Consider the following 26,334-nt stretch of genomic DNA (forward strand, 5'->3'; position numbering starts at 1 on the left):
GCTGGTTTTGTTCTCCTCCCTTTTGCCACTCCACAAACGAGCTCGGGGAACAAAGCAGGAGCAAAGCAACTCCCAGCTCAGGTGCTGAGGAAAGGTAAAAGGAGAACAGGAATTCTCTTCCTTTGGCCCTGACATTCTCCAGCTGCCCTGCCCTGACCCCACCTGTGAGGAGCGAGCACAAAAAGAGGGGCCAGCAAGGAGAGAGGGATTTGTTTGCACTCACCTGTGCAAACAGAAGTGCTGACAGAACTGCACTGGGTGCCTTTGGCCATGCCTCACGGGCCCTGTCTCACAGCCACATTAACTGGCAGATAAGCAGGAGGAAAAATGCTCTGCTGACCCCGTGCATTGTCACAGACAGCCTGTAAAAGTGTCTCACAGCCCCTTTTGCTGCCACCTGATCACATCCAGCTCAGCTTCCACTTTTGTTAACCGAGGATCTCTCCTAGGAGGCCTTTCTGTCCAGCAGACCTGCACACAGCACCAGCAAATCCTCTGCAGAAACTTCTCCTCCCATTTAATTGGTAACAAATTACAAGAAACCCCCTTGCCTGCTTTGTCTTACTAAATTTCTGTAATTAAGACAACTTCCCTTTCAGGCTAGCTTAACCCAGAAAATTAAAGCAGGAGGAGAGCATGGCTAAATACAGATTTTTTTCCCCGTTCCAGGTGTGGAAAGGGATTCTGTTGAATGTGACAGTTCTTAAGAGTAGGTTGTACAGGGAGAGGACTTTACACATCCCATTCTCCCAGTCTGTGAGCTTCTTTTTACCTCTTTTATCAGCTGGTCAAAAGAACAGCAAACATTTATTTAAGGTAGAGTCAATGAGGCTTTTTCAAGGCCCCTGGCTTGGGCTCCTCTGGTTGAAGAGCTCCAATGCTGCACTTATCCACATTTTCACTTGGCAATTAAAAGGCTAAAATGGACAAAAACTGTGGGAAAGGCACACCCAAATGTAGGATCCCAGCACAGCAACTCCACTACTGACTTTTAAAAGCTCAATCTGTAGGATAAACAGTTTGCCAATGGAAGGGAAATGAAAATGAGGTTGGTCTCAGCATTGCTGCTGTTTTCCTGGAGCCCAAGCAAACTTTCCCTCACTGGGCTCAGCCAGACTGTTCCCAAAATTGCCTTTGTGCCTCTCCCAGCAGTCTGAGCCATCAATAAATTATTGCCAACACCTTGTTTTCTATAGGATTTTGGATTTTTAAAGCATCCTGGTGAAATATTCATCCAGGAGCTGGAGTGGATTGCTCTGTTCCTTCAGGCGTTTTCTCCTGAGGGCCAAACCCTTGTCCTTTCCACTAAACTGACTGTTCCTGGGATTTTGAAAGGGAACAAGGAAGGGCTCAAGGACAAGTTCCTTGCTTCAAACCACAAGCATCAAAACGTTTTCCAGCGCTGTTTGCTCCCTCTTGGAGATGAAATTATCTCCTGGTGAGCACCCCTGAGAGCAGGTTGGTTTTAAAAACAAATGTCCATCCTGCTTGGGTCACCCTGCAGGGTTTCCAAAGCAGGAACGGGAGCAGGGAGGAATCCCTCCCATGTGCTGCCACCCTCTGGGGAGCCGCAGCCCTGGGATGTGGGAGAGATGCTCCCTCAACCCCAGCAGGGCAAAGCATCCACGCACAGAGGGAGAAGCCGACAGAGCAGCCTCGGGTTTGGAAGCGGTTTTGTGTTCGCTGTGGTTGATTTGGCTCACAGAAGCCACCCCGAGGGGAGCTGCTCGCACAGGTAAAGCCCAGCACTCCTGTCCCCCACGTTAACAACAGGCACAGTGAGCTCGTTCTGCATCCCCAGCCCCCGTAGGACGCATGTGCCCTTTCAATGGAAGAGCACAGGCCTGGCTTGGATTAATGATGCCTTCAAGCACTGCTGTTCCAAAACTCAGGTTAGAAAGCGTAGGAATAAACTGCCCTTCCTTTGGCTGGCTGCTTGTTTAGTCCAGAGAGCAGAGTATTTACAGACAAGGGACAAACCATGCCCAGCCCATACATATTCATCAACGATCTGGGTATTTCAGGCAGCAAGACAGAAACATTGCAGCGTGAGGATTTATCACCTGGGTTTCCATTTTCCTCAAGCAGTGAGCTCTGTAAACTGGTTAATATTCCATCCTGCTTGCTCTCTGTGTGTCTCAGCAAGGAGCTGAAGGGCTGTGTGTGTTTTCTGGCCGTGGATCCCGGAGTTTTCACCCGTTGACTTTTGTCTCTACTTGCAGAACTTTGGAAAGTGTCACTCAGAGATATCGAATGCGAGTGATTACCTGACCCGCTGTTACTCACATGAAGATCGATATCTGGAGAAGATCCCTCATGTCTATGCCCCCTTGTCAGACCTCCCACAAGATCTTTATCCTCACCATTCCGACATCTCCTTCTGCTGCCCACCTCCCGGCTCCCGGGCTCCTTACATCTGTCCTAAGGAACAGTATGTTTAAAGTGTCAACACTGCAAAAAAAAAAAAAAAAAATAATGAAGAAACTCATGGTTTTCACCTCTCCTGTGGCTCAACAACCAAGGCCTTCCAGCCCTCCCCTCCCTTTGCCATTGCTCATTTTATTGATTGGGTTTTCAATCCGGGTGCAATTGCCATGATTAGTTCCAAGTGTCTGCCTGGCTTGCTAACGCTCAAGGGAACACTCTGCCTTCTCCCACGTCCTCTCCAGTACCTGCATCTTTCTTTTCTCCTCCTGGCTCTGTGTGTGCATGTGTCTGTGGGTGACAGCTGCCCTGTGGTGGATGGGATGTGCCCAGCCCAGTCCAGTGTCTGTAGGTTTTCCCCTGTGTTGATTCCTGCACTCCTCATGCCGGAGTAGCCGGGTGTGGATCATCCCCAGCCCTCGCTGCAGCTTCTGTGAGGTTTTACAGCACAGCCAGTGCTCAAAGCTGAGCCTGTGGCTTTTTATTTCTTTTTTTATTTTTTTTTCCCTGCTCCTTTTCCCCCTTGGAAGTGGGGATAGCAAATCCCTGTTTGTGAAGAGCTGAACAGCCAAGATTGCTCAACCAAATCATAAGATGCTTATAACGAAAGATGCTCAAAACCAACCCAAAAATAGAGATCAGGACACGGTTTAGGCGGTTTGTTTCTGTCCTTTTCCCTTCCTGCTCCCACTCCCAATCTCCTGGATTGACTCTTTTAAAGGAGACATGTTTTGGAGTCAACACATTTGGAGAAAGCATCCTTTAAATAACAGGTCTGATAACCTGAAACCCAAAGGAGAAAATAATTATCAAGGAAAACATTCTCTCTAATTTTCCTTCCAAAGCCTAACGTGGCCCCCCACGAGCTTTTCCCCCTTCTCTTCCTCGCATCTGTTGATTGGAATTTTAAAATTAACTCAGGCAGAATATGAAGAACAAATCAGGATTTCAGGTAATCTCCTTGCTCTTAATGAAGGAAAAAAGCCAATAGAGGAATTTGGCCTTTTAACTTTTATAAAAGCATCTTAGTTTTGGGACTACACCTTTTTTTGATATTGGAATGTGTGTGGGTGTGTAAATCCAAATGTGTACATTCCCGTGACCACAAAGTGTTCTAGAGAAGGGAATTTATCTCCACATCACATTTGTGTTCACTTGTATTAGAGAAAAAAAATATATAAATATCGATATACACTTCAATGTATATAAAAGCAAAGAAGAGGAAGAGGAGGACAAGGAACGAACATTCTGCCTCAGAGCTTGGTTTCAGGGATAACTCCCATCTGTTTCACCCGTGGCATGGAAGAGGTGAGGCTGGGATGGCTCTGAACAAGGGGACAAAGCTTTGCGGCCAGAGGGCATTTCCTTTGCTTTGCCTCGGGGAATTTCCTTTGCTTTGCAAACCTGGCATTCTGCAGGCACTAAAATCCCTCTGGAAAACGTGAGGATGCTGGAGCTGAGGCCACGTGGGAGGGAGAGGTGGCACCACACCCTTGCCCTGCTGCCCAGGCACCCCAAACCCGTCCATGCTGCTGGGACAGGTGAGGAACGGAACTCCCAGCAGGTGACAGCTCCTGTCAGGGGACGTGTGACCACACAGGTGTCCCAGCCCAGCTCCTGCTCTGAGGCACCCATTTATCTTTGTCCAGCTGGATCTCAGCAGCTCTGCCTGTTCCCTGCCCTTGCTGTGTCCCTGTCCCCTCCTCCTGCCTGTCCCTGCTCCTCCCCACAGCTGCACATCTGGGCCACTCTGCCTCCCTGCAGGCTGACAGACACATCTGGATGGGGGACAGGGGGTCCACACCCTGGGCAGTCGGGCAGCACAGCCCTGGGGGGATCACACCACGTGCATGGATCCCCCAGAATGGCAAAAAACACCCCCAGCTCTTCCCAGCCCTTCCCCGGCGCCCGAGCAGGACAAGGTTTGTGGGGGAATTGCTGCACCTGCAGAGGCTTTTCCTGCTGGAGGTGGCCTCACACTGAGTGACAGGTGGGTGCATCAGCTGAGCCACATGGGGGTGCCTGGCTGGCTGAGGAGGGGATGAAGGGGAGTTTTTGATGCATTTTTTGGCAAGGCTGGAATGGGCAGCAGCAGCTCTGCCATGTGCTGGTGCGTGGAGCACCCTCATTCCCAAAGGATCAGGGGAGGATCAGCAGGGCACAGCCTTAGAGCACTGCACACAACTTTTCAACCCCGTCCTGCCAGTCCTGACTGATGCAAACCTTTCTGGAATCATTTGTGGTCCCATTTCCTCTGCCAATCTCCAGAGGATTCAGCTGGTTGCTCCCTCACACCAAAGGACTCCAGTGCTCCAGGTCTCTATCAGAAAATGCATTTTCTCCCTGGTTTTCTCCCCAACACACCTTGGGTTACTGTGGAGCTGGAAACTGGGTGTGCTCTGAACTGAAGGCACAGCCACCACATTCACCCCACGCTGAATCTGCCAAACCTGCCTTTGCTCCCTCTCTTTGGAAAGGTGAGGAGGTGCTGGGAGCCCCACGGGTCTCTGATGTCCTGGAATCAACCCAGCACCACTGACCATGAGGAAAAAGCAAGAAAAAAAACCCATTCCAAGCTTCCCTACCTGCATGCCTGGAACAGCAGAGCTCTGCCTGTACCGTGGTTTGATTTGGAGCCTTCACCTGATGTGGTTTCAGACAGATCCAGGAATTTAAATGAGAAGTGGAATATGTTCAGGTCTTCAGATACAAGAGGAAAGAAGCCAGACAAAATGATTGCTTGCCAGAGGAGGCTGAGAACACGTTGCAGGTGGTTTTCTCTGCTGCCCATGTCTGGGACAAAGATGCTTTGATGAGCAAGGGGAAGGCAGGGGATACAAACTGCAGCATTACAGAAAAACTCTGCTTGCCTTGTGCAGCTTTGAATCTCAGCTGCCCACAGAAGTCTGCCACAAAGGGTTTTACTGGGCTTGCAGCAAAGCAAAAGGATTTCAATCCTCCCTGAAAAGGTAAAAGGCAGAGGAAGCCTCAGTTCAAAGCAGTAGTTTGACTTATGCCAGCACAGGTATTTAGTCTAGGAATGTCTTGGTTCTCTCTGCCTCTCCTGAGGAGCTGGTTTGATCTCAATAAATGGCAAGAGGGGCTCGCCACACGCCACCAAATTCCTCTGCGCCCTAGGAAAAGGGGGGAAACCCTGAAGGACAGCCCTGAAGTAAGAAATAGTGAGTGCACTGCTTTGGTTTTACAAATGTGTGCTTGGAAGTGGTTCTGATTCAGGGCTCTTGTTCCTCCCTCCTTTTTCCCTACATTGGGCAGCCTCAGCCAATGGCTCTGCCCAAACTCCCCTGCACCTGCTGCCGTGGGCTAAATCCTCACTTTGCCCCAAGATAAGGCTGCCCATGCCTGGGGGGAGCTTGCAGGTGCTGGATCAGGCCCAGGGGGAGGTGTTCTCCTGCTGACACGGTGCCAATTGACTTTACAAGATGCCTGCTCTGGGCACTGAGCCCTGGGCCTGGATCACTGAGCAAGTGCAGCTGGAAACCGGTGGAGTGGGATCCAGTGGGCTGGGAGGAGCTGGCGTTGCAGGATAGGGAATCGTTTAGGTTGGAAAGACCCCTAAGATGGAGCTGCTCTTCCTGTCACCAGGGTGAAAATGTCACGGGTTCTGTTCCATGCGTGGGTGGCGCTGACACCAGAGCTCTTGCAGATGGAAAAAGACTGATCACAGAACTTAAATAAAAGTGAGCTGAAGAGTTACAGCAACTTCTGTCCTGCCTGTGGGGCCTGTGTGGGGTGTTTGATGTCTGCCTCCTTGCTGAGCTGTCCTCCACATCCCTCACTCCTTGCACTGCACCCCCTAAAATGCCCCCACAGGCACTCCTGCCTTCTCTCTGACCATTCCAGAGGCTCCTCAGGATGGAATAACCCACTTTTCCTGCTGCATCCCCCCCTGCCTGCAGCACAGGGCAGCCAGCACCCAAAGGTAAGCAGAGGAGCAGAGCTCAGTGGCCTCCAGGGTGATGGATGCTGCAGGTGCCTGCCCTGGCTGCTCAGGAGATGCCAGCCTCTCTTCACTCTGCTTGGGAATCCTCCTCCCAACCTCCCCCTGCACGTGGGTGGGACAGATCCAGCCACAAACAGCCAGTCCTGGGGCCAGCAGCTATTTAGGGAAAGAAAAGGGAGGTTCCTCCTCCTCCTCCTCCTCCTCCTCCTCCTCCTCCTCCTCCCCAGCCCACTTCTCCTGGGGCAGGTGCTCAGTGGAGGTTGCACCAGGGTGTGAATCCATCTGAACACTCCAAACTTCCTCAGGAGGTCCCTATCAGACACAAATTGATCAATAAACCGTTTATTGATGGCGGTTTTTTTAGCGCTGACTCTGAGAATGAGAAAGGCCCAGGATATTTCTTACCAGCAAAGCTGCTCTGCACAAGGATGGAGCCTCTGCCTCTGGGTGAAGGCCCTTTGGAGCAGTTTAGCCACAGATTTGGGGCTGAGTTGAGGGATGGGGCAGAGAGGGAGGGTGGAGGGCCTGAATGCACCAGCAGCAGCAGCAGCCAAAGCTGGTCTCGACTGGGAAGGGTTTATTGGGTTGTGGGAGAGGAGCTGACACGATTGTGCTGAGAACTCCAGAGTTTCTCTGGGCTGCTCCTCAGGAACATCCAGGAGAGGCAAAATTCTCCTCAGGGCCAGGATATCACACAGGATGGTGGGAGCAGAGGGCTGGCAATGCTCTGCTCAGCCTGCACACAGACAGGTTTATCCTGCACTTCTGGATCCTGGCATCTCCCCCCAGGACTGTGTTTACTTCCCAGGAAGGGGGAAAGAATCTGGATTCGCCTCCTGCATGGAAGTTTTTCAAACATTTGCCCACAGACTGCCACCAATGCCCATCTGAACGTGGCCCATGGGAGCTGAAAAGTCACACCAACAGCCAGTGTGGCACCAGAAACACCTTGCACAGGTGGAAGCTGCCCACTCCAACAGGAAAACACATCAATCCCAGCTCCTTTCTTATTTCCTCGTGGCTGGCAGGGTCAGGGACACTGAGTTCTGTGGTCCCTTTCCCCAGTGCTGAATGTCTGATCAGTGCCACAGTCAGAGCAGGAAACTTCCTGCTGGGCCATTTTATGGCTGTGGAGAAATTTATGCATCTATTCATATGTATAAAACTAAAATACAGCTCTTGGACAGCACTAAATATATCAAACCTATCAAAACACTTACACAGGATGAGTAAATTGATACTTATGTAGTGTAAGGTGAAAAAATGTTGTTTTACCATCTAATTACCTTTATAAAGATATTTTCTCCTAGAACTAAAAAAAAAAAAAGGCCCCATGGAGAGTGGAGAATGTTCAAATTCAAGGAGGAGCTGCAAATTCAAGGCCAGCACAGGAAAGGGCTGCTCTGAAGATTTCACATCCCTGCTGCAAACAGGGCAGGCTGAGCTCTTCTTTTTTATTTTAATTTTTTTTTTTTTCTCTCTCTACTGTCATGCTCTATTTTCTTCCCCTTTATGGCAGATGGGAGGTGAGGCTTTAAAGGCTGCCAAGAATGCATCCAGCCCTGCTCCTCTGGCGGAACAGCACCATAGAGGGAAGGAACTTTTCCTCCAAGCTTCCTCCCACCCCCAGCCTCCCTTCCCCCTCGCCATCCAGGCTCCGGTGCCATCATTTTCATATCGCTACTAATTACATTAATTATTCTCCTCAGCATAAAACTCATTACACTGGAATTCGCGGTTCATTAAGTCAGAGGCAGGGCTTTTCCTCGGTGCAGGGCTGCGGGGTCAGGATTATTTCTGTCCTGGCTGGGGGCAGCTCCTAATCCTTGTGTCCCTTTAGCGCCTGCTAAAGTGCGACCAGAGTCGTGTGTGCCACCTCAGGGCTGGCACAGCAGGCTGGGGTGGCTCTGAGCCCCGGCAGGACGGGAAAGGTCGGCAGTGCTGGTGTGAAATGAGGTTTTTTTCCAGCCCAGGGGAGAGCAGGTGTGAGGAGCAGAGCAGGGAGCGCTCTGCAGGACGTGCTTGGTGCTGTGGGGAAAGGTTTGTTCACAGGAGATCCAGCTCCACACCTGCTGCAGAGCTGCCCTGAGCCTCTGGAAGCCGCTCCCAGCACAGGACACAGAGGATTTTCTGCCTGACCTAAGGCAAAGCGCTCAGGGGGCTGAAATAGGAGGGAGATTTGAGGGTGCCAGGGGCTGGAAAGGCCACCCTGGCCGCGCCTTTGGGGTGACAGCAGTGCTGGGTGCCAGCTCCCCACGTGCCTTTGCCAGGTTGGAGGGTTTATCCAGCTGAAGGGTTTATCCAGCTGAAGGGTTCATCCACCTGCACTCCCTGAGAGCTGGAGGTGAGGAACACTCCCACTGTCCTGATGGTGTGGAGGGGCTGCACATCACTTGGTGGTGATGGTGTGGAAGGGCTCCAAGGGCTCCACAACACTTGGTGGTGATGGTGTGGAAGGGCTCCAGGGGCTCCACATCACTTGGTGGTGATGGTGTGGAAAGGCTCCAAGGGCTGCACATCACTTGGTGGTGATGCTGTCACCTCCTGCCCTCCCAGGGACACCTCTGGAATTACCCAGCACCTGGCCCTCTCCTAAAGAGCAGCCAGGAGTAAGGTTTCACTGATTTTAGAGAGTTTCAGGAGCAAGGTTTCGCTGATTTTAGAGAGTTTCAGGAGAAAGGTTTCACTGATTTTAGAGAGTAAAACCCAGGCTGGGGATGGGAGGGGAGGAGGAAGCAGGAGAAGCTGCAGGTGCCCTGCTGAGGCTCCCCAGCTCCCCGAGCCCAGGAGCTGGAGGGATGGGCAGGATCCCCTCCTAAGGAACCTGACCCCAGGGAATCCTTTTCCTGCGTGCAGTCCCTCCCTGTCACACAGCACAGGTTCCTAGCACGCTCCCTAATTACTGTAATTAAGCAGTCACGCTGAGTGATGTTAGACACGGGGTTCAGAGTGGTTACAGCCCTGCAGAAGATTAAACCACCCCCAGCTGCAGGGCCTGAGCTGTTCCCCGTGGTGGTGATGATGGGTTAGAGCAGCGGGCAGAGCCCTGTGGCACAGGCTGTGTCATTTGTCACAGCTCTGGGGCCACAGCATCCTGTCACTGCCTGTGACCCCCGTGTCCCTGCAGCTCCCAGAGGTGCAGGGCTGTCTGCCACAGTAGATGGGAAGCCCTGGAAGGGTAAATATGATGGTAATGGTGATATAAATGCCAATCTCCCTGTGACTGGCACAGAGGTGATGCCTGTGTGTCTGTTTTGTCATCTGCCAAGCATGAGGATATAAATATGCAGCTGGATTCGTGTGAGTGCAAAGTGCTGTGGAGCAGGGAGGAGCCCATCTCACTTTATTCACTCAATCCCCACCATTTTCTCTCTCTTCTGGTCCCCTTTAGGAGGGAATTCTGACATTAGGCAGCAACCAGGTTCGAGGAGGGAGCTCAAACCCCTTTCCTCATGGTTTAACATCAGCCTGATTAGCTGGGAAATGCCCTTTCCTAAGGCACAATGGCAGGGCACCAAACTGGAGACAACCTTTTCAATCCCACATCTGCATTCCCTCCCTCCCCAGCCTTTTCTTTCCTCGGGGGTCACTCGGTGTTTGCAGTTCTGTTCTCCCAGTGCAGGAGGCAGGGACTCAGTTCCCACACAATCGGCACCTAATTCATTTCTCTGAGAATGTGAAAATCAATGGTGTTTATAGAACCCACAGAGGCCCTCCCATCGGTCACTGTCCTCGTTAGGTCCATCCCTGGCTGCCAAAAGATCCTTTCAGGAGGAGATTCCCCCAGCTGAAGGAGGAAAATAATGATCCCCATGCCTTTAATGAAGCCTGAGAAGTCTCCAGGCTCCTGCTCTCACCCAGAGCAGAGGGAAAGAGTTTCTTGGTAATTTCATGGGATGGACTGGCTTTTCTCAGAATTTTGCCTGGATAGTCAAATTCTGGTGCTTGGTTTAGCTCCAATTAAGCTCAAAGTGCCTTCTCACACATGCAAGGACATGCATTTCTCCAGCAGATGTTCAGTGGTTTCAGCTCTACTTGTGCTTGCAGATTTTGTGGGCACAACACTGAAAGCCAAGTTCAGGCTGTCCCACAGCCCCAGAGCTCCACACCTTTATTATTATTATTATTATTAATAATAATAATTCTTTTTTCTTCTATTTCCTGTGCCTCTAATTTTATCTCTAGGAAGTATCCTCCAGCCAGTGTTGGATGTCTGTGTCCTGCCTGTGCTAGGAACAGTTCCAGCCCCGTGCTCAGCTGCTCCATCTGGGGATGTTCCAGGGGTTTGTACAGCTGTTGACTGCTCCCCTCTCCCATCTGTTTCTCTCCTCCCTGGCTCATCTGTCCACTCCACCATTCCCAGCATGGCAGCACCACCTGGAGCTGTTGGAGTTTAGCAGAGCAGGGAAGCCAGGCTGAGCTCTCTCCAGTTTGCAACTGCTCTTTTTTTTATTTTATTCCTTTTTTTTTTTTTTTTTTTTTTTTTTTTTTCAGTGTTTGCCTTCCAAATCCCACGGAATAGTTACTAATATTCCATCCCTGCTTATTGATGGGAAACCAGCTGGAGTGTGATTGCTTGTTATATCTCAGGGCCTGCTGATAAATGTTGCTGCTGAGCTGGCCATTTCCCAGCTGCCCAGGCCTCAGATCCAGAAAATTTCATTTTTCTTTTCCCTAAAAAACCTGAATGGATGGACAGCTCATTCCTCTGGATTTACACCCAGATTGGCTCCTGTTCTGGGAGGGCTTTTAGGCACACAGAAAGGGCTCAGCTGCACCTTGCTGGCTGTTCCAGGGCTTTTTCTGAGTATTTTCAGCTCTTCCACAGCTCCTGGAGGGCAGCAGCATCCTGACATATAAAGAAAGCAAAAAAACCTCAGAATTAACCCTTTTTGGTTGCTTTTACCACTCTTCAAGGCACAACGAAGGCCTTAGTGATACAGTTGTTAAGACTTAAATTCAATGTAGGATTTAATATGTGAGTTCTTTGTCCTTCAGCTTCTTCTTTCTCTCTCTGTTGGGATTGGGTTGGGATGACCCTGGGGCAAGGAGCCCAGAAATGGCTCCAGACTCCCCGAGAAGAGGGAGCTGCTCCTCCCTGGTTTAAAGATGTGACTCGGCTTTTCAGCACCAGGACCATCCACTTTTCCACCTGCTGATCCTCAGGGAGCAGCACGAGATGTGAGCAATCCTCCAAGGGTAGAAAAACCCCACAGGAATTCTGTGCCATTCTCACTCATGGGGAGGATTTTATAAACCCTTCAGAGTTCAAATTCATTCTTTTTCTTTCTTTCTTTTTTTTTTTTTTCTTCCTCTCCTTCTGGAATTTTTTTTTTCCAACATGATATGAATACAGTCACAGAGCTCCTCTGAATATTTAGATTTTTTGTTTGAGCACCGGATTCCTCTGTTCCCATTCGCTCAGCTAATTACCCTTTTAGCTTGCTTTTGCTCTATTTTCACAGATCTCCTGGTTTATTTATATCTACCTATCTATAATGATTTCAGAGCCATTACTCACAGCAGCACCAGGAAACATTACATTTCCCAATTTACAATTGCAATTATGATATCCGTCAGAAACAAATGCAGCTGCCTTTAATTTTAAGCAATATTTTGATCATTGTAATTAAAAAAGGAACTTATGGCACTGCACACATTAGAGAAATTAATGTAATTTCCTGGCTGCCTTAAAAGGCATGCAAATAGTGGTCTCTGGATGAGAGATTTGGGGGAGAATTAACCCTTTTTGGTTGCTTTTACCACTCTTCAAGGCCCATTGAAGGCCTCAATGATACGGTTTTTAAGACTAAAATTCAATGTAGGATTTAATATGTGAGTTCTTTGTCCTTCAACTTCTTCTTTCTCCTACTATTCTCTTTCTGAAATTGCTGGTTATTAAAGGATTTATGTGCAAACAAGACCATTTTCCTGTCACTGCTCATTTCAGCTCGCCCGTTTCAATGTGTGGGGACAGATGAAATCCAGTTGCTGATATTATAATCACTGCCACAATTGCATATTGCAAACCCAATAACAAACTCTGGCAGATCCCAGGTCTGTGTCTCGCTGTGCTTTACAACAAGGAGAATTTACAGCCTGGATTTGGATTCATGGCACAAAAAAAGCATCTCTGAGGGAAGCGAGGATTCAGATGAACAGACACAGAACATCCTTTTCACGGAACTTGAGGCTCATTCAATTAATTTTAATGTGCTGCTTTAGCCATGAAAGGTGCAAGTTTGACTTGTTGTTGTCTTAGCAGCAGGGGATTCATCAGTGCATGGCTTTTCTCCTCGTGTTATTTGCTGTCTCCTCTGTTCCTTTGGCCACTGGGTGCCTTTCCCAGCTTGGGGCTTGTTCTGCAGCAGTGAAATGTGAATAACAGGCACGTGGGAATTGCCAAAATCGGGCAAAGCTGGGGTTCTCCCAACTTCCTGTCCTTTCTGAGAGGCTAAATTAAACAAGGAGGGGAGGTGGCCACAGCTCTTGCAGTGGACAGGGTTTAATTGTTGCCCTTATCACTGTTTGTGCTGTGATTTGTCCCTGCAGATCCTGCCTGGCTGGTGCTGCACCAGTGGGAAATGTCCCTCTTTTAAAACTCCTAATGACAAAAATGCTGGGGGAAAGGGACATTCCGTGGGATCAGCAAACACACAAACAGCCTGGGGAAGTGTGGGGGCTCCAGAGTCACGTTGGATGGGCTGGGGGAGAGCAAAATGACACCAAACGAAATGAGCTCATCACAATTCCCTCTGCTCTGCTTCTCATTTCTGCAATCTGGTAACTGGTCTGACCACAGATTTCTATCAGGTCCAAGATGATCTAGAGATAATTTGATGTCTGTCAGTAACAGGTCAGGAAGACAAAAAGCCTTTTTTTCCTCCCTTGGAGCACCCAGAGCTGCAGAAAAGAGACAATCCAATTGCAAACAGAAAATTTAAGTGTGAGAGAGGAAGAATGGGCTCCTTTTAGGAATTTTCCTTCAGGTCAACACCTCATCAGGGTGATCACATCCTTAATTTCAGCCTGGAAAGATCAATCCAGTTGAAGGAAATCAAGCTGCAGTCAGCTGTGTGCACGTCAGTGCTCAGAGCATGGAGCAATAATCACTCCCTGATCAGAACTGGCTTTGCCATTATCTGCCTGGTGCTGGGCTATGATATATGAAGCAATTTTGGCTGAGACAGTTTCTGTTTTGTGTGCAAGCAGATCCTGACTGGTAAAAACTATACAGAATTGTTTTGGGTTGGTTTTTTTTTCCCCTTTGTGCTTTCTTTTTTGCCTTATGAAGGAGTAATATTTTAAACTAAAAGGAGTTTTCAAACCGCAGTCACCATCACTCATCTTTACAGTCCTGGGGTAGGAACAATCTCTTCATTAGACACTGAATTTTTCTCCATTACAGCACTATCTGAATGCATTTATTTGGTCATTTATTAGAAGTTACTTGATGGGGTGCAGGAAAGGAGAGGACTAAATTAAAGCAAAAGGGCTGTGTGTGTAAACACGCCTGTATATTCTAAGTGGAGAAGTCTATAAAAATATTCCAATTTAATAACAGCCATAACTCTGAGGCTCACACTGAAAACACCTCACTTGCTGCAGTGATAAAGGGAAAAAAGCTTTGGGCCAACCCCATCTGCCCAGTGGGTTTTCATCCAGCTGGGGCTGAGGAAAAGTGATTTCTCTATAAATATTGCATCAGCATCCAGCTCTTTGTTCAGGGACAGCCTTGTGTGTCTCAGGCCATGATTGTCTTGTTGGCTGCACTTTGCTTTGGGAGATCTGCAGGCAGCCAGGATTGAAGTGGAGCAGGGTTTGATCAAGCCAGGCTTTTGCTTTTAGGATTCCCCAGGCCTGGCCTGTGCTCTGTGCTGCAGGAGTGCCTCGGGCCAGCTGATCAGAGGCTGGATGAGGAAATTCAGCTCACACCAGGACCCTGTGCAGATGGAACTGGCACCACCTCATCAGCAGTGCAGGGTAACCCCTCCTGAACCCAAGGCAGCAGGAGGGGCTCACTAATGGAACAGAGCAAACCCCCAGGAGAGCCTGAACGGCAATGTGAGGCACCAAGCAATTAATGCTGGGAAATTCAGACTCTATGGACAGGTCTGGTTGTTTCCTTTTTGTTCAGAAGCTGGGTGAGCTCGCTGTACAAACCAGAATGCGCTGAAGATGGCGAACCTTGCTCTCCCACAACAAAACCTCCCTTCTGCACCCTGCTCATCTCCTCCAAGGCTGCTTTTCACCCACACTCCCCCTCCCACCCCTCTGGCTCCCTGTGCTCCTTCTCTTGGCTCAAGCTCTGTGCCAGCAGTGCCCATTTCCCCCAGGCTGCAGGAGCTCCTGCATGGGGGTGCTGCAGGTCCTGCCCCCAGGAGATCACACCTTTGGCTGGAGTCTGAACATTGCTTTCCCACCCAGCATCGTGCTTGGAGCTTGGCTGAGGAGATCAAAGAGCCTCTCCCCCATTTCTGTGCATGCCACACCACCATTCCCAAGTTAGTTCTCCTAGGATGCCTGTGAGGCTGCTAATTTTAGAGGATCTATCACTGTTTCTGGGTTTATTTTGATTCCCCTTCTCACTTTTATTAAAACAGACAACTCTTCCCTGCATATTCCAGAAGGCTGCTATGGTTTCTCAGAGGAGATTTGTAAAAACTAAAAACCAAAAAGAAGGACCACTTCCATCCAAATACTCTTAAAAATTTAACAAAGCAACACAACAGCTCACAGCTCAACAGCAGCATTTAGTCTTTTATGCTTAATTTCCACTGTGACTCTCTCCCTCAGAAGTGTGCTCATGTAGCCAATTGCACAGCGAAAATGCCAGACTGAAAAACAAATGCAGCACAGGCATTTGGCCTCTCCAAAAGATAGCAGGACATAAAGCAGGATTATGATCCCAGGATGCAATAAAAAGAGATAAAAAATTCGGAAGAGATCAAAGTAATTTCGGAAGCAAATGAAACATTTACATGGGAATCAGACCTTATAAATGGGAAGAGAGCAAACGGTATCAGCCTGGATTAGTGTCAAGGGGGTCTAAGGGCAGATGTGTCTCAGGAACATTTTCAGGTGTTTGGAGCATCCTCGGAGCAAAATCAGGGCCAAGAGGAGGAGGAGGAGGAGGAGGAGGAGGAGGAGGAGGAGGAGAAGGAGGAGGAGGAGGAGGAGAAGGAGAGCTGTGCAGGTCACTGAGTTACCCAGGGAAGGGGGAATGGGCTGTGAGTGGGTGAAGGGCTGGGAAAGGCCAGGTTGGTGGGAATGGCAGGTATTTATCTGCAGTACTTGCTTGTAGATAAACAGCCATGAGAAGAACTTTTGCAGCCTAAGACTTGACAGACACACCCAGAGCAGGCGGATTTTGAGCTGGCCCCGGCTGGAAATCCTTTGTAACCTCACCCAGGAGATAAAGCAACACTTCCCTGCTGCAACTCACGCTGGAGAGGGACTGGGAGAAAACAAAAGGATTTCATGGTGTAAATTAAGGAAACAGCTGTTCAAGTGACACGGGTGAGCAAAGCTGAGCAGTTGGAGATGAAAATATTATTATAACCATCTTTCAGCCTTTCCTTTAGGAGCCCCAAGCAGATGGAAGGGTCAGCATTCCCTCTTTAGAGGTGGCAAAGTAATAGCTTGATCCTGAACCAACAGCCAAGGGAAAGGAGGGACAGAGTCTGTGTGGAGAGAGGGAATGAAAGCAAAATTAATACGAAGGAAAGAGAGCAAAAAGAGAAGAAATGCAAGTCTTTGGAGGAAGAGCAGCCCTGTGTGAGGGGTGGCTGGTCCAGCAGGAGGCTCAGCAGCTCCTCAGCACTGTCTGTGCACAGATAGGGCTGCTCAGCATTGATGGATGGGTGGTGCTGCACAGCCTCTGAAACAAAGCCCTTTGACAAAGCTGTTAATTAGATCCAGCACCTTATCACCAGCGTGGACTCTCCATCTATTTCCCTGCATGAATTGGGATCATTCCCAGAGGGACACAAAGGGGAGAGCAGGACCTCGCCCCAAAGCCGGCTCCGATCAATTCTCATTTGCCTGGGACACGTTCCTCTCTTTTTGTCTCACCTGACACTGGCTGGGAGAAGCAATTTTTAAATGTCGCAGCTCATGACCTCCACCTCTCCTGCCTTCTTGCAGGATTGATCCCTGCTCAGGCTGGGGAGTGAGGAAGGTGCAGCAGCCCTTGGGAGAAGGTTTCAGTTTAATGCCCAGCATGTTCAGCTTTGGATCTTCTATTGAAATCAGGGAATTTGTTAAGCTGATGAGGGAAGGCTGCAGTGGAGAAACACAATAGCAGAGTGGGATTAGGCCTGGAGTAAGTGTCTGTACTTTGGAGGATTAATGAGAAAACTGCAATGGATTTTACATGGTGAAAAGGATTCGCTGAATGCTTTAGGTGAAATGAAATTAGTCCCACTCATGCTCTCTGAGCCTCCAAGCAGGAGAGGAGACTGGCACCCTCCCATCACGTGTAATAGCCAGATCCCCTCCAGCTGCTCTTCTTTATGGAAAATTCCAGTACAGCACTGCTGGCCATTTATTTCCATTTAGGATGGCAAGGCAGGCTCCATCTCTGGGCACAGAGAAATCCTGGCAAATCCAACTCTGTGTCCAGGGACTCCAAGGCTCCCTGAGGCTGAAAGTGAGGAGAAACACTTGCCTCAGACACTCCAGATGCTCCAAATCCTTGCAGGAGAGAAGGCTCAGAAGGAGAGGCCCTGAAATGGAGCAGGGAGAAGGAACATGAGTTCTTCAACACGTGGGGAAAGGTAGATGCAATAAATCAACATGTGGGTGGGTGAAATCATCCCAGGGCCAGGCTGGCACATGAGAGGCACCAGGGAGAGGCTTCCCAGACCCCTGATGGAGGGCACAGATGGGCAAAGAGGGACTTGCTGGTTCTGGAGCATTTACAGTGCCCAGAGCTGCTGCTCCTGGACACAGAAGAGGCCACTGAGAGCAGCTTGGGCTGGCTGGTGCCTCCTGTGAGTTGCCTTCCAGTCCATCATTCTGTCTAATTAGGCACCTCTGACACACAATTAATCCTATTTGCCCGCCAGCTTTTTTATCTTTCCTCCTGCTTTTATCAGGCAGAGAATTAGGCCCTGCTGGCATGCAAAGTGCACTGCACAGACCTGGCTTTTCAGGGGGATTTGGAGACTTCTCAGAAGGCAGAACCCATGATCTTAAAAGTTTGTTAGGAGTAATTAATTTCTTTTTCTTCTCTTCTTTTTCTAATCGCTGAGTGTTGATTTCACCTCTGCTCAGACAAGCAGAAAGGCAAAGATGTGAGGGTGGGTCAGAACTCAATTCATGGCTGCAAAGTCCAGTAAATCTCAGTTTTCAGCTGCTCCCCACAACTTATGCACTGTCCTCATCCCAGGCTTCACCTGGAAATTCCACAGACCTTCAGAGCTGCACTTTCAGGCCACAATTTATTTCCATTTAGGATTTTCTTACCAGGAAAGGTGGTGGGAATTGAGATTTTCAGGTCCCTTCTTCAGCCCATGAAAAAGATCGGTCTCACCAACCTCCAAGAAAGAGAAGGAAAAAAAGAAGTTGAAATTCTTGAACTCCCAGCACGATCACTTTGGCAGTGAGACAGGTTAAATCTCACTCCTTACTGGGATGTTCCCATGAAGCGCCTTTCCCTTAACTGGGAAAGAAGGAAAATCTGTCTGCATGGTGAAAATGGACTGCAGATAAGGTCTGGTGACCACTGAATCCAATTCTTCTCCTATGCACAGGTGAGAGGCAGAACAAAGCTTCCAGACAGCCCAGTGCCCTTATCCTGGCAATAGAGAATAGGGAATAGGGAATTGGGAATAGGGATAGATTCCCTTTCCATAGATATTAAACTCCCTTCCAGGCCCCTCTCTCTACCAGCTTCATACATCCCCAAATATCTATTTGAATATGTATTTAAATATGAGCTTCACCCTCAGCCGTGTTTTTGTTCTCGTTGGGAGCAAGGCTGAGGAGATCGTAATGATAAGAGCTCTACACCTGTTTAGGAAATGAAGAGGCAGGAAAAGGTCACGCTGCTCCCCCTCCCTGTCACCTGCTGTGGTGGTTTGACAGGAAATGTGTTTTTTGGGATGCTGTGTTTTTGGCCAATGGATATTCAGGCTTTAATATTGGCATTTAACCTGGCCATTGGGACATGGACACGCCTCTGAGAACACGGGGTTAAAAACAGAAAGCTTTGCTTATTCCTGGTCACATCTCACAGCAGAAACCAGGGAGAAGGTATCTTCATGGGGGCACTGGCATTGTGCCAGTGTTAAACCATGACACCTGCTCAGCAAGGGCTGCCAGCCCCTGCCAGCCTCAGTCCAGCCCTCCTCACAGCCACCCTGGGGATCCCTCCCTGCTCGTCCCTCCTTGTTCCAGCAGCTTTTTGATTCCTGTAAAACAATGATGAACAAGACACTTCTGACTGAGCAGGTACTGCAGAGAGCTGCGCCTTCCCCACCAGCTTCCTCTGCTGCCTTTTATGTATCACACTGAAATGTAATTATCTCCGCGGTGCAGGGTGTAAATCAGGGTGTGTGTCAAGACGATTTCCCTCCGGGTTTTATTTTATTGCGTAATAATATTTGACACAGGGCTTAGAGGTGCTGTTACCTGCCTAATCGTGTGAAACAATTTCATGTGCAAACAGCTGGTAAGTGTGAAAACTACCATCAACCAGCTCCAGGAAATGCTCTGCTTCCCTTATCTGTTCTTGGAGAACACCCCCTGGCACTGGTGTTTCCCCATCAGGCTGGGAGGAGCTGCTCTGCCCTCACACAGGAGAATCCAGCTCCATCCTCCCTCCCTGGTGTGCAGAGGGAATCAGGGTCTCCATCTGTGTCAAACCCCTCAGGCCAGAAGGGATGAAGTTAATTTGGAATAATTAATTGGTTGGGTTTATTATCTCAGAGAGGAAAACCCTCTGTATCAGGGATGTTGCCCCAGCCTAATCTCTCACAAATAATCCGTGAGGGAAAGGTTGGGCTGTCACCCTGCTCAGGTTCAGAATTTTACACTCAGTTTCCCTCAACATCCATCATTTGGAGTTGGCGTTCCACTACATTTTGTCCTAAAAGGGGACATGAAGGTCCTGAGGGCTGCAGGGACAGGTGGGGCACAGGGGAGCACATGGAGAAGCTCTGTGAGTCCAGCTGGGCACCCAAAATGGAGCTCTCAGTCCTAATTTACAAACCTACTCGGGCACGACTTTTCCTGAATGGTAAAACCCTCCTTCACCTGGGAACACAGAGATGAACCCAACGCAGGTGTGACATCAACGTGGAGAAATTACAGGAGCCAATTCATGCAGGAGGGGAGTGAAGATCCCCAAACCTGAGCCCCCCCCCTTTCATTCAGGAGCTTTGTGCTGCAGAAAAACCCAAGTGCACGGGGAGAAAAGCTCAAAGGGAGAGGAGAGCTCAGAGCAGCCCTGCCCTGCTTCTCCTCAGCACAAATGGGAGCCTCCGACCCTGCCTCGGGGAGAGGGGACAAAGGAGAGGCAGAGATGGCAATCTGGGCACAATGGTGGTTATTTATAAGGCTTTTTTTTGTGCGTTGGAGATCATAGCCAAAAGGCATCTGCCTGAGGTCTGAATTAGTCAGAGCGGGGCTGGGAGGGGAGGTGGGCAGCTGCTTGAAATCACCAGCCTCCAAGTCACTATTTTTTTACTCCTCGGGGTAGCTGGCATTGTCAATGATGGTTTAACCTACTTAGGATAATAATCCCTGTAATAAAGGCATTTTTAAAAAATCCCTTAGCCCGAATGGCTGCGTGGAGGGCCACGGGAGCTGCTGAGCAGGGAGGTTCTGTGTGGGGCCTGCCAGGGAACAGTGGTGAGCCAGCTATGTTCTGTCAGCTTTTAATGCACTCCCAGACCACCACCCCCTGCCAGGCAGGAAAATTCCTTTCCAGGAAGGGATCTGGCAGAGGCTGTCCCTTCCCCCCCAGAAAAGACCTCCTCCCTGTGGATTAAGGCATTTCACATCTGGAGCAATATTAGATCATCGAGGTTGCTGATGCATCCTGAAAACCCCTAATCCTGGCCACCACCTGCCCCTCTCCATCTGCCGGGTCCCCTTTAGCACACCCAGGGCCAAAATGTGTGACCTGGTGGCACCAGCAGCAGCCTGTGCTGCTGCCCCAGGTGCCAGGGCAGGCGGGTGTGGTGCCAGGGCTGTTGGGCTCAGTTAATCTCAGGCTCAGCTGCCTGATCCCAAGGTGGGCAGAGTTCCTGCATAAACCATTCTGGTACTGGGAGCAGCCCTCTGGGACGGCTCCGTGGCTTTGTGGCCAAGGTCTTCCAGCTGTCCCAATTTCACAGGGATCTTCAGAGGCCACGGATAGAGCCAGCCTTGTTCTTTAGCTGGGTTTTGTTGCTGCTCCTCAACACAAAGCCCTTCTCTCTCTGCTCCCAAGACCTTTCCTCCTGCACACCACGGCTGTCCATCAGCACCCTCAGCGCCATCACACCTCCTCAATCCATTTAATGAGGTGCAGAGCTCACTGCTTGCCTGGCTCCAGCTTTGATAAGGTCCTGGCTAAACCCTTCCCTGCTCACCCACTCAGAACGCCGAGGAAACCTGAGCTGCTGAAGCAGGGACACTTTGGGAGGAATGGACTGGAACCTGCTCTCTCCCAGAGCTTTTCCCCCAGGCTCAGGCTAACACTGGGACACAGGAGGGTGGTTTTGTGTGTGTGTGTGTGTGTGTGTATTTACCAGATATCTTGGGAGTGAGTCACAGGGAACAGCATGGACGTGTTGGGCTCGGAGCAGCAGGGCTGGCAGGGAAATGTCTCGGGGCTGTGCCTGGCTGTGGGCTGGCAGCGAAGGTGGGGACTGGGGGCTGTGTTATCCCCTCCCTCTGCACCCTGTCATGTGCCTGGACCCGTCACAGACTCTGCCCTTCATCCCTGTGGGCTGGGTGCAGCTTTTCCACCCCAATCCCTGGTGAGGGAGGCAGGGACAGCAGAGGGATGAGGTGCCCTGGGCCCAGGGGCTGTGCCTGCTCCCCTGCCCGGGCAGATCATTTCCATACTGAGTGCTGCTATTCATGAGGGTGCTCAGAGACTTTTATGGAGCTGCAAATCCCAGCTGCTCCAGCCGGGAATGAGCCAGCTGTGAGCCAGGGGGAGATTTCCCCAGTGCTGAAGCAGAAATTTGCCGGGCTGCCATGGGAGTAATGCAGGCAGGGTGACAGCAGCTGCATGGATGAGTCCTGGGATGGAAGGGAGAGGAACCTGGAACATCCTGGGGCTTGTCCTGGTTATTTATCCCTCCATCAGAAAGGAGGGCTGAGGAGGCTGGGAAATCCTCAGAGGGATAAATGATGATTTAGAGCTCACTGGAGGGACCCTGCAGCCCCTGGCACACAGGACCTGGGGGTGTGACACCCATGAGGGACAAGGGACAGAGAGCAGGAGCCTTCATCTCCACCACTGGAGCAACGAATCAATTGTTTTCTCCCTTTGGGGGCCACTGAGGAAGATGATGGGGGTGGGAAGCAGCAGGCCTGGCAGTGCTGGTGGTGGTGTCACCCCTGTGAGCAGGGCACAGGAGGCAGGGCACCGTGTGTGTGACAAGCAGTGGCTTTGGGAGTGTTCTGGAGCCTGCTCAGGCTAATGCAGGGTTTTATTCTAAACCATCCATGAAACACAGCTCGAAAATTGCACTTGCTATTGCTACCTCAGCCACTGCAATCAAAGCTGAGGAAATGTGTGGCTCAGAGAGCTCTGAGAAGCAGCTTAAAAAAAATGGGAAAAAAAAAAGAAAAAAGGCAAGGGAAAAGGGAAATGGAGGGAGAGCAGGGACTGCTGTGATTGCCCTGATGTCAGGGAGGGGGACAGAGGCTCCCCAGGTCTGGGGGGCTGCAGGGGTCAAAGGAAAAGAGAGGTACAATCAATAATAAAATGAGATGCAAGAGCAAATCTGCCTCTATTTGCACGGTGAGGGAACAGCTTTGGGGGTACTGTTAATTCCGTGTAGATCATATTAACACCTACAAAACAATTGGTGCTCCCTGTAAAAATGGCAGCATTTATTAAGTGCTGCAGTACAAGCAGCTGGGTCTCATCATTGTCCTTTTGCCTGGGATTTCAGAGGGGAAAGGAGCAGTGTTTGCTTTGAACATCATTGTCAAAAATGAACATTTGAACGTGATTTCACAAGGACACGACTGTGTCAAAAGAAGAGGTGGGATGTGGTGACCCTGGAAGCGTCTGGAGCAGTAACAGGGTCCTCCCCTTGCTGTTACCACCTGAATTCCTGGGTTCACACCCCAGGCTGTGCTCTCAGCTTTGCCATGAGCTCATCCCCAGATCCGGGGCTGTGGGAAGGGCCAGGGAAAGGGAAGAGCCTGAGGGGACAAACTGAGTGTCCCTGCAGGAGCAGGGAGAGCTGTCAGGCTGGGATCTGAAGGCAGCTGCTGCAGACAGCTGCAGGATGGATCACTCCCAGCTCTGCCCTCAGTCTGGAGGCAGAGATAACAGACAGGCTGGATGTCACAGACCACGAGCCCTGCCTTTTCCATCTCTGCATCCCCACGTTCCTCTCACTTGTACAACCCTCCCCGGCTGCCAGGCGCATCTGAGGTATTAAAAAAGAGGATCCTAAGGAGATCTGGCAAAGACTTTGCTATCTCAGCCTCGCAGCAGAACGAGATATGGAGCTGAGGGAGCATCTATCAGAGCAGCCAGCACCCAAAGCATCCCACAAGGAGCATCCCCACCCTCTCCTGAGACTGATCTGAGGGGAGGTACCACATCTGTGGCAAAGCAAGGATGTTGTGTCTTTCACTCACTTTCCACACCCTAGGATGGCCCAAGTGACAGCACAGAGCCACCAGGACTTGAGAAAAAATGCATCTGAGCAGCTGTGGTGGTCATTTAGCCCAGCAGCTACAGGGTATGGGCGTGATGGATGCTGCTGATCATCCTCTGCAACACTGAATTGCCTTTTTAGATGAGAGTTATCAATTTTGCTGCCATAGCAACCCCAAAAGTCACCTAGAGGGCTGCCTGTCTGGGAGAGCAGGGATGGTTTCTGTGTGAGACCAGGGGCAATTCAGGATTCCTGGGGTTCTGGCCCCGGCTGAAGGGTGTGGGAGCCCAGGGACCAAGGGCAGGGCAGTGGAGGGGCAGAAGAGAGGAACCAGCTCTGAAAATGGGTGCTGGTGTTTCCTGCCACAGGCCAGCAGCTGCCCCAACATCTTTCCCATTCATGAGTCCCTCTTATGTAGAGTTTAATGACACTGAGAGCCCCTGTCCCTTTGTCACAGTTGAATAAAATGTCTCAGAGGGTTCAGGAGTTGTAGAAGGGGACAGAGAAGCCTCTTCTCACTGATGCCATATGTGGTGTGATCCCGTATCTCCATTTCCTTGGAAAATCAGGCAAGAGCTGGCACACTCCAATCATTTCAGTGCTTTTCTGTGAATGTTTTCAAACCCAGAAGTTTAGCAAAACTACCCTTTTCAATGCAAATAGCTACAATTTAGCTAAATAGTGATTTTCCAACCAAAGATTTCGCAGAAGATTTCCCAGACAGCTGTACAGAACAGCTCAGAGAAACCAGGGTTTCTTTCCTTCATTCTGCCATTCATACATTGCACATTTTAAACATGTTCCTGTCTGTCTGTGAGCTGATGTCAGCTTCTCATTCCTCCCAAGCGTTTGAAGTGTATTAATTTTATTGAAAGACCTTGTCAAAGCTGCCTCTGTGCCCCCATCTAGGATGCTGGCTCTGCAAAGCCATTTTATTTTCAATCTGACCCACTGAGCACTGATTGCAAACAACGATTTCTTCTGCTTTCTGTGCATCCTGTGTGTGCCTCCCTCCTTTTTGTTTGGAGTTTATGGTCACTGGCTCTGGGTTCTGTCATTATTTGTCTTTGTTCTGTGTTTTAACCTTTGTTAGAGACTCAGCCATTGTGCAATCCCTGTTCAGTGACCTATAATATCCTAATTTAGTTGGCATTTTGATCTGGGTGAACAATCCACTGTACACGAGGCTTCTTTCCTTTTCTGTTTCCCTTTCCTTTCAAAAGGTCTTCTGTGCATTTCTTCGCCCTCTTCACACCCCTCTCTGTGTTTCCTTGGGTTCTCTTTCACCCTTTCTCTCTTTTTTTGTTCCAGATCAGCCTCAGCTCTCACCCCTGCTCCTCTCCCAGCCCCTGCTCCGTGCTGTGGCACCAGCAGGTCCTGCAATCCAGCTCATCCTCCCAGGATCAGCCAGAAAAGGACTCTGCTCCTCTGCCGAGGCTGAAAATTTTGTCAGCTGCTGGTGGATGAAATAATGACCCTAAAAACCTCCGGGGAGCACAGCCCACCCACGTCTGAGGAGCAGCAGGGAGTGCCTGTGGTGTTCACCATCACAAGAGGGGGTTTGGGGAGTTTTTAACAAAAATGCTTGGTTTTGTTACAGCAGACTGAGGCAAAGGAGAGGGAGCCACAGGGTTCTGGAGAGCTCCTGGCACTGCAGCCCTTCCCTGGATTGCCAGGGACAGCAGCACTGGGAGGAACCTGCCAGGATCCTGTCCCAGCTGTGTCACAGAGGGCCCCTAGGGACAAGGAGCTGGAGCCCTCTGCTCCTCTGCTGCCTCTCGTGGGATCCCCATGGCTGAGATCCCCTGGGCTGGCCCCCAGCCTCCTCAGGGCAGGGCTGGTGTGGAGCCTGAGTGCCCAGAGCAGAATTTCTCCCACTTCCCCTCCTCCTGTCCCCAGTGCTCTGAGCTCCTCTCTGATGGATTCCTGTGCCAGGAGGCCCCAGCTGGGAGCTGCTCCCAGGGGAAGGTGCTCACATTTCCCTGGCTCTGGGGGGATGAACACTGCAGGGCCTGGGAGCCAGCAGTGAGCCAGGGGGGCTGTCCCTGCTAATTCCCCCCTAACACAACACCCAGCTCCTCATCAGCAGTGCAGACAGGCACAAGGTGCTGCTCTTGGTGGAGACACCTCGAGCTTGCAGTCCAGTTCATCCTCCCAGGATCAGCCTGAAGAGGAAACTGCTCCTCTGCTGAGGCTGAAAAGATGGAGATGGGTGGAGAATCAGTGCCTGGTTCTCTCAGTCTTGCCAAGGAAGAGGAACCAGCATTGTTCATCTTCTCAGTATGGCTGAGATAATCACTTTGGGAAAGAGGTAAAATGGCTGAATAATTAAAACATGGGTGGAGTGCTCTAATTATGATAGCGAGCTGTTTGTCCCATTAGGGTCATGTTTAGGGATCCTAAAGGAACAGCATCCCTGTGCTGGCAGGTGTCAGGTGGTTGGGAGCCCCAGTGTCAGCTCAGCTCTCTCCTTCCTCCCCTCCTTGCATCCTGCTGAAATCACAACCCTGGGCAGCCATGCTCAGCTCTGCTGCAAGCCTGGGAATGCTCCAGTGCACACACCCAGGAGAAGGAAAACACCCTTCTGGCAGCTCCTGAATCTCTGCTGTCCCATCTCTGCATGGTGGCATCCTGATGGGGATGTGAAAGAGGGAGATAACACTGAAGGGGAGGAAAACAAGGCCTTTGGAAGGAAAGGCAGAGCGTGGCAGGGCTATCAGATCTGTCAGCACGACAAGTGGCAAGGGGAGGGAAGGGAAATGCTATTGTACACCCCATCCTGGGGCTGGCTGGGGGAAGGAGAGGGAAAACAGAGGGAAAACAAGGCGGTGTGTTCGACAGGGAGCCAGCACGTTTGTTATCAAAATGGAAATGCAGCCCTTTGTTGATGGAGGTGTATCTGCTTCGCATTGTCTCCCGTGCCAGCCCTGTGAAAGGCTCCTTTGATGGCTCCGTGTTTGTGCAGGGGCTATGAAATTGCTTGGGAAGACAAAGGGAGTTGGTGCTGCGGGTAATGAAAAGGAGCCGAGGGCTCCGCTCCGCAATTTCCCCCGGAGCAGCTGTCAAAGGCTCGCTGAGAAAATTGGAAAGCTGAGGCAGGATGGG

At 50.3% G+C, this 26,334-nt stretch overlaps 1 protein-coding gene across 2 annotated transcripts in view; it reads left to right on the forward strand.

Annotated features, from left to right (window-relative positions):
* NECTIN1 (nectin cell adhesion molecule 1) overlaps positions 1–6,141 on the forward strand; it is a 101,158-nt gene extending 95,017 nt beyond the window's left edge. Inside the window, exon 10 of one of the 2 annotated variants that reach the window (XM_071449411.1) lies at positions 2,223–2,358. Coding sequence is in view for 1 of the 2 variants with exons in the window: in XM_071449409.1 (XP_071305510.1) it covers positions 2,223–2,441 (219 nt within the window). In the remaining variant the exon portion in view is untranslated. Of the gene's footprint in view, positions 1–2,222 lie in introns of both variants that reach the window. The other variant, XM_071449409.1, reaches the window with a different exon arrangement.
* The last annotated feature ends 20,193 nt before the right edge of the window (positions 6,142–26,334 follow it).

Source organism: Agelaius tricolor, unplaced genomic scaffold, assembly GCF_023055355.1.
Source record: "Agelaius tricolor isolate 1412-34295 unplaced genomic scaffold, bAgeTri1.0.p SCAF_29, whole genome shotgun sequence".
Taxonomy (NCBI): Eukaryota; Metazoa; Chordata; class Aves; order Passeriformes; family Icteridae; genus Agelaius; species Agelaius tricolor.